This window comes from Engraulis encrasicolus, chromosome 20 (genome assembly GCF_034702125.1).
Source record: "Engraulis encrasicolus isolate BLACKSEA-1 chromosome 20, IST_EnEncr_1.0, whole genome shotgun sequence".
Taxonomy (NCBI): Eukaryota; Metazoa; Chordata; class Actinopteri; order Clupeiformes; family Engraulidae; genus Engraulis; species Engraulis encrasicolus.
Genome location: NC_085876.1, coordinates 20,271,512 through 20,279,011, shown reverse-complemented (window position 1 = coordinate 20,279,011; position 7,500 = coordinate 20,271,512). Strand labels below are relative to the sequence as shown.

Genomic DNA, 7,500 nt, shown 5'->3' with positions numbered 1-7,500 from the left:
CACCGCACCGCACCGCACCGCACCGCACCGCACCGCACCGCACCGCACCGCCTCTCTGGCCGGCCACAAACACAACAAACCACAGCTGCCACTAGACACCCAGCAACACTCCACACAGGCCCCCGGAGATGGAAACGCGATCTTACTCTCTCCTCCTCCTCCTCTTCCTCTTCTTCACATTGCCCTTCATGTCTCTTTCTTTCCTTTTCTGTCTGTCTGTCTGTCTGTCTGTCTGTCTGTCTGTCTGTCTGTCTGTCTGTCTGTCTGTCTGTCTGTCTGTCTGTCTGTCTGTCTGTCTGTCTGTCTGTCTGTCTCTCTCTCTCTCTCGTCATCTTTCCTCCTACTCTTGAGATTATAACACTCCATCTGGCAAAGACTTGCGTACTTTTCTTATTTATTAGAACTCCGTCCTCCCTTCCCCAGGTCTCTCTCCTCACCTCCCTGCCCTTCTTACTGCATCCTCTACAGTTCTCTCCATTTCTCTTTATTTGCTCACCCTCTCTTTTCTATCTCGTCAGTCTTCTATCCTCCTCTCCTTTTCTATCCTCTACAGTCTGCGTCATGGTGAGAAGCTCTCTCTCTCCCCCTCTTGTCTGTCTGTCTGTCTGTCTGTCTGTCTGTCTGTCTGTCTGTCTGTCTGTCTGTCTGTCTGTCTGTCTGTCTGTCTGTCTGTCTTTCTCACTCTGAATCAATATGCATCTCTATATATATATATCTATCTCTCTCCCTCTCTCTCCAATTCTATCTCCATATGCACCCGTCTCTTTCTCTCCATCTCCCCTCTCTCTGCCAGGGTGTGTAATACTGTAGCAGGCTGCTGCTGCTGTTGCTGCTGCTGCTGCTGTGTAAGCACTGAAGATTAGGGCCACCTGGGGATAGATGGAGACACTCACTCACAGCACACCTGTCCCACAGCCTCACAGCACACAGCCTCACAGCACACCTGCCCACAGCACACAGCACACCTGTCCCACAGCCTCACAGCACACCTGCCCACAGCCTCACAGCACACTAATAGCCCACAGCCTCACAACACACTAATAGCCCACAGCCTCACAACACACTAATAGCCCACAGCCTCACAGCACACTAATAGCCCACAGCCCCACAGCCTCACAACACACCTGTCCACAGCACACCTGCCCACAGCACAACTGCTCACAGCTTCACAGCACACCTGTCCCACAGCACACCTGTCCCACAGCCTCACAGCACACAGCCTCACAGCACACCTGCCCACAGCACACTAATAGCAGCACACTAATAGCAGCACACCTGTCCCACAGCCTCACAGCACACAGCCTCACAGCACAACTGCTCACAGCTTCACAGCACACAGCCTCACAGCACACAGCCTCACAGCACACAGCCTCACAGCACACTAATAGCAGCACACCTGTCCCACAGCCTCACAGCACACTAATAGCAGCACACCTGTCCCACAGCCTCACAGCACACAGCCTCACAGCACACCTGCTTAAAGCTTCACAGCACACCTGTCCCACAGCCTCACAGCACACCTGCCCACAGCCTCACAGCACACCTGCCCACAGCCTCACAGCACACCTGCCTCACCACACACCTGCCCACAGCCTCACAGCAAACCTTCCCCTCTGCACATCTGCCACACAGCCTGCTCAGGTGCTGCAGTATTGAGGAGCAGGCAGGCAGGGCTTTACATCAGAGAGAGAGAGAGAGAGAGAGAGAGAGAGAGAGAGAGAGAGAGAGAGAGAGAGAGACAGAGAGAGAGAGCGAAAGAGAGAGAGAGAGAGAGAGAGAGAGAGAGAGAGAGAGAGAGAGAGAGAGAGTGTGAGAGAGAGAGAGCGAGAGAGAGAGAGAGAGAGAGAGAGAGAGAGAGGAGAGAGAGAGAGGGGGGGGGGGAGAGGGGGAGAGAGAGAGAGAGAGAGAGAGAGAGAGAGAGAGAGAGGGAGGGAGAAGGGAGAGGGAGCGGGGGAGAGGAAGATGAGAAGAGGAAGATGAGAAGAGGAAGAGAGAGAGATGAGGATAGCGGGAGACTGAGCGGATGGCGAAGGAGAAGGAGAAAGAGGAGGAGAAAGGGTCGGTCAGACAGACAGATTGATAGACAGACAGACAGACAGACAGACAGACAGACAGACAGACAGACAGACAGACAGACAGACAGGTAGATAGATAGATAGATAGATAGATAGATAGATAGATAGATAGATAGATAGATAGATAGATAGATAGATAGATAGATAGATAGATAGATAGATAGATAGATAGATAGATGAGGAACAAGTTGGGAGAGGGTGAATGAGAAGAAGGACTGAAAGATAGAGGTGAAGATCAGGAAAATGGAGAGAGGAAGAAAATACAGCAGAGACACGGAAAATAGGGACTGAGAAATGAGAGTGAAGGATTGATGAGGGTGGGAGAGGTAGAGAGAGACTTTTGACTTTTAAAATCCCTTTATTGAACCATTGCCTGGTCAATACGTCCACAAAGATGGTCAACACAAGCACCAAACCCCCGTCCACCCCAATAACCCATTACAGTCAACCCATTACCAATGGAAAACCAGCCCGCCACCCGTACTGACTGACTATACCCCCTTGTCCATGCACCACTTCTTTGCAAACGTATCAGTATTCCCTGTGACCTGATAGAGAGAGAAGGAAGCGGTAGAGAGAGGAGGACAAGTGGTGGTTGACTTTGCGTGTGTCAAGTTGACTTGCTGCGTATGTAAGCATGAAAGTGAAGAAGGGAAGTCTGCCAGAGAGGTGTTTGTGTTTAGCTTGGTGGTGGTGGTGGTGGTGTGTGTGTGTGTGTGTGTGTGTGTGTGTGTGTGTGCGTGCGTGCGTGCATAGTGCGTGCGTGTGTGCGTGCGCGCGTGCGTGCGTGTGGTGGGCTCACCTTGTTCTCTCCCTCGATGACAACAACAGGCACGGAGGTGGCGGGCCAGCGGTGCTTAGCGGGAAGCGGCTTGTCACAGTTCCACAGCACGATGATCTGATTGGCCCCGCGCAGGAGAGAAAGGGAGAGAGGGAGAGAGAGAGATGAGGAAAAACAGAAGATGAGAAAAAAAATACCACAAGTCATTCATCACCACATCTTGACAGAAAGACAGAAAGACAGAGAGAGAGCGAGAGAGAGAGAGAGAGAGAGAGAGAGAGAGAGAGAAAGAGAGAGAGAGCGAGAGAGGGAGAGTGAGAAAGAGAAAGAGAGACTGAGAAAGGTAATAAGAATGAGCATGACAAAATGCCATGAGTCATTCAGGCAACACAAAAATGTGACACCCTCCATGACAGCATCTCACCTACGCGAGAGGGGTGTCGAATTCTGCTCTGACACCCACCCATGTCTTACAGATGCGCACGCTCACCTCGCACACTCATGCACGCACGCACGCACAGACAAACAAAACCACAGAGCAACCAATACTGAATCAGTTTTCATGAATTACACACAGACACACATGCAGGCACGTGTGCACGGCACGCACACACACAAAAATGAAACCATATCACACCAATATTGAATCAGTTTGTATGAATCAGACCATGAAGGGAAAAAAGAAAGCCTCCCCCATACCTCTCCAATGGCTGTGCTCTGCTCCGATCTTGAGCGTGGAGAGAATGGAGTGCTCAGAGCAGTGTTTCCCAACCTTTTTTTTCTTGTGTACCCCCCTAAGCCTTTTCGTTGTGCCATGAGTACCCCCTAAGTCATGTTCTATATCGCTTTCTAGTATATTCCAATGTAACTAAGCTCCATACATTTGTTAAAAATACATCTTTCCAAGTACCCCCTGCAGTGTGCTCGCGTACCCCTAGTGGTACACGTACCCCTGGTTGGGAACCACTGGCTTAGAGAAAGGGCTAGATTGCCTTGCTGCCTTCGGAGTGCTTAAGGAAAGGGCTAGATTGCCTCGGTGCCTTTGGAGGCGGTGTGCTCTGCTCTTAACACAAGGCGTGTAATTACGGCGCTGCTGGTTAACCTGAGCTATTGACTGCCCTCGCATTAGCTCTCATGAATGTTTGATGGGGCCAGCGAGAGAGAGAGAGAGGGAGAGAAAGAGGGAGAGGGAGAGGGAAAGAGAGAGAGAGAGAGAGAGCGAGAGCGAGAGAGAGAGAGAGAGAGAGAGGGAGAGAAAGAGGTAGGAAGAGAAAGAGAGAGAGGAAGAGAGAAAAAGAGGCAGGAAGAGAAAGAGAGCAATAGATGGAAGTAATGAGATATAGGGGAGAGAGAGAATAAGAGTGGTAGGGGACAAAAGAGAGCGCTAGACAGAGGCTATATGGACCATAGAGACAGAGAGCGCATAACAGAGTTAAAGGCGCTCTGTGTAATATTTTTTGCAGGTTATTTCCAGAATTCATGCTGCCCATTCACAAATGTTACCATTTCCATGAATACTAACCACCTAATTCTGAGTATTCGTTATGGCTGGGAAAATGGCACTTCCTGTGGGGGACCATGGATCTTCTCCATGGTCCACCATTTTGAATTTCCAGAAATAGGCATTTTTAGCTGCAATGCTTACTGTGCTTTGGTTACATTAGTAAATATTGGTTTATTATTTAGTGAATATTCATGAAACGATCAAATTTGCTAATAGGCAGTAGAGTTTCAATGAGCAGCATTGTTGCAGTACCCACTCTTGCCACCATTCTACACAGTGCACCTGTAACAAGGCATAGGGTAGAGCTAGAGAAAGATAGAAGAAGGTAGGGGGAAAGAGAGAACGAAAGAGCAAAAAAGGACAGGAGAGAGAGAGTGTGAGTGAGTGAGTGAATGTGTGGGGAGAGAGAATATTGAATGCATACGATAATGTACATTCTGTTCTTCTCTGTTTACTCCTTGTCTATTGTATGGTATAAACTGCTGCACTAGTCTATGATTCATTATGCATCGTGCACACAGTACACAGTGACCCTGGTGGTGGCGTGTGGACCTGCTTGCATAAGAGCCTCGACAATGAACAAGTATCTTTTTCTCCCATGCTAGTAAAGCATTGTGGCATTGACTTCAGAGAATGGGGAAAGAGAGAACGGGAAGCAAAGAGAAAAGGAGAGAAGTAGAGAGAGAGAGAGAGAGAGAGAGAGAGAGAGAGAGAGAGAGAAAGAGAGAGAGAGAGAGGGGGGGGGGGGTGAGGGGAGAGAGAGAGAAGAGAGAGGGGGAGAGGGGGAGAGAGAGGGGGGGGGGGGCGCACACGTACGCTTGCACGAGAGAGAGAGCAGGACAAAGAGAGACGGCAACACAGCAAGCAAGGCACAAAAACAGCCAGGAGAAAAAGTGCAGGAAAGACACAAAGAGATGAGTGGAGTGGTGAAGAGATGGAAAAAAGTTGCAGAGAGACAGACTTGGAGAGCGAAATGCGGACTAAACACTTGCATATCATATGAAGCCATGGGAATGACAGCCAAGACAGGAAAGAGGAAATGACAAAAAAAGTGACATGAGCCTGACATGAATGACAGCGATGACAAAGAGCCGCAGAGTGACAGAAGACTGAGAGGCGAGAGCGAGTGAACGAGAGGAAACGAAAAAAGGACAACTGATGTGGCAGTCCATATATGAAAAAATATCCTCAGGGCAAAGAAAGCAGAACGAGAGAAGTATGACGCACATGTGTGGAGGGAGAGGAAGTAAACACTGAACCAGCATAACCCTACAAAGGGGAATGTAGTCAAACCAACGCAGGCCAGTTGTGAGCTGCCTGAATTTTAATACTGTTGCAGGAAAAAAAATGATATTTCCAATGTGTGGGACCAATTACGTCTGTATAAATCTAAATGGCCAGGGGTTGTGCTGCGTGTTCATTGGAGAGCAGCAACCATGAAATGACATGCTTGTCTCAAATATGCCCAGGTGAAAAAGTGGTTCAAATTTGTACTCATATAAAGCCGACCCTGAAGTTGTACTTTGCATGTTAAAAGCGCACCACATTTTTGTGCTTAAGAAATGTTTGTTTAAATATGCTTATTTAAGTTGTCCTTAAAATTAGATGTAATTAAGTTGCTCTCAAAGAAAGTACACTTGCGAAACCATACATAAAGTGCACTTAGATAGATGTTTGGCTAAGTTGTATTTAGAGGATATATACTAATAGTGGTTCTAATAGGAACTTTCTAAAAGTGTATTTTTTAATAACATATTGCAATTGACACTTTTTTTAAGTGCACTTTGATTTTACTTCACCCACGTGACTTCGAAGTGTGATTTTCTATAGTGCGCTTTAAAGTAAATCACTTAACATAATTGGAAGTATACTATTTTCTAGTGCACTATGAGTGTTGCTTCATCCAAAATAATTCAAAAGGGTGCTTACACTAAGTGCTTTTCCCCATCATGCATCATCATGCATGTACCCTCATGCAATGCACTTCTTGGAGCTTTTAATTTCTCAACAGAAAGCCCATTTACCGTAGGAATATCCTTTGGTTTACATGAAAATATTACTCACTTGTTATATTCTGCATTTATTGTAGGGTTTTAACATTTTAAAGTGTTCACAAAAAATGGCCATGTTCCACCGTCATTATGATGGTCACGATATGTTCTGGTATATTAGACTCACACTTCCCATGTTTCAATGGTGAGAGGTAAGTTGGAAACTAGTTGTTCAAACCAATGAATCCAAAGGTTGCCATTCGTGATCAATTCAAATGATCAACTGCAGGAAGGGTGGAACAAGAATGAAGTAAAGTGAAATGTCGTATTGAAATCTCTGTAACAATGCAAATGATTGTAATGGTCTGTCGTGCTCTAGGCATGCATACTGTATCACTACTGTAACATGTGGCTGTGTGTATGTACAAGCTCTGAGAACCAGCATGGATTGTAGTGATTACATTTATATTATTCGTTGTATTGGGAGTGATACAGTAAATATACTTCAAGCTAACTGTATTTATTTACAATACTGAAATATTGATATTACTTTTTTACATTACTTAAATGTTCCAATGTAGTCCATAGAAGCGTGAAGTTATATACTTTTATTGTACTTCTGAGTAACAATAAAAAGTTATAGAAGTGTACTCAAGCACACTTTTTAATGCCATACGAATGCATATGAAAAGCGTGTTTGGAGCATACTTTCAAATGTATGCTTGTAGTGCACTATAACCCTATCCAGACCCCTACGGATTGGCGATTTTCGGGGGGTTAATGGGGGGGGGGGGGGGGTGGGGGGCTCGGGGGGGGCGGGGGGGATGGGGGGGGAGGAGGGGGGTGGGGCGGGGGGGGGGGGCCTTAAGGGGGCGGTGGGGCGGGGCGAGGCGGGAGGGGGCTGGGGGGCGGGGAGGGGGGGGGGGGGGGGGGGGGGGGGACAATAATGGTGGGGGGGGGGGGGGGGGGGGGGGCTTGGGGGGGGGGGGGGGCGGGGGGGGGGGGGGTGGGGGGGATGGGTGCGGGGGGGGGGGGGGGGGGGGGGGGGTTGGGGGGGGGAGGGGGGGGGGGGGGGGGTGGGGGGCGGGCAGGAGGCGGGGGGGGTGGGGGGGGGGGGGGGGGGGGGGGGGGCGGGGCTTGGGGGTGGGG

At 48.7% G+C, this 7,500-nt stretch overlaps 1 protein-coding gene across 1 annotated transcript in view; it reads right to left on the bottom strand.

The window, feature by feature from the left end:
- LOC134436831 (exostosin-1b) overlaps nt 1-7,500 on the bottom strand; it is a 56,241-nt gene that overhangs the window by 18,273 nt on the left and 30,468 nt on the right. The window contains exon 7 of the mRNA XM_063186182.1: nt 2,878-2,973. Within this exon, the coding sequence (XP_063042252.1) occupies nt 2,878-2,973 (96 nt within the window). The remainder of the gene's footprint in view (nt 1-2,877; nt 2,974-7,500) is intronic.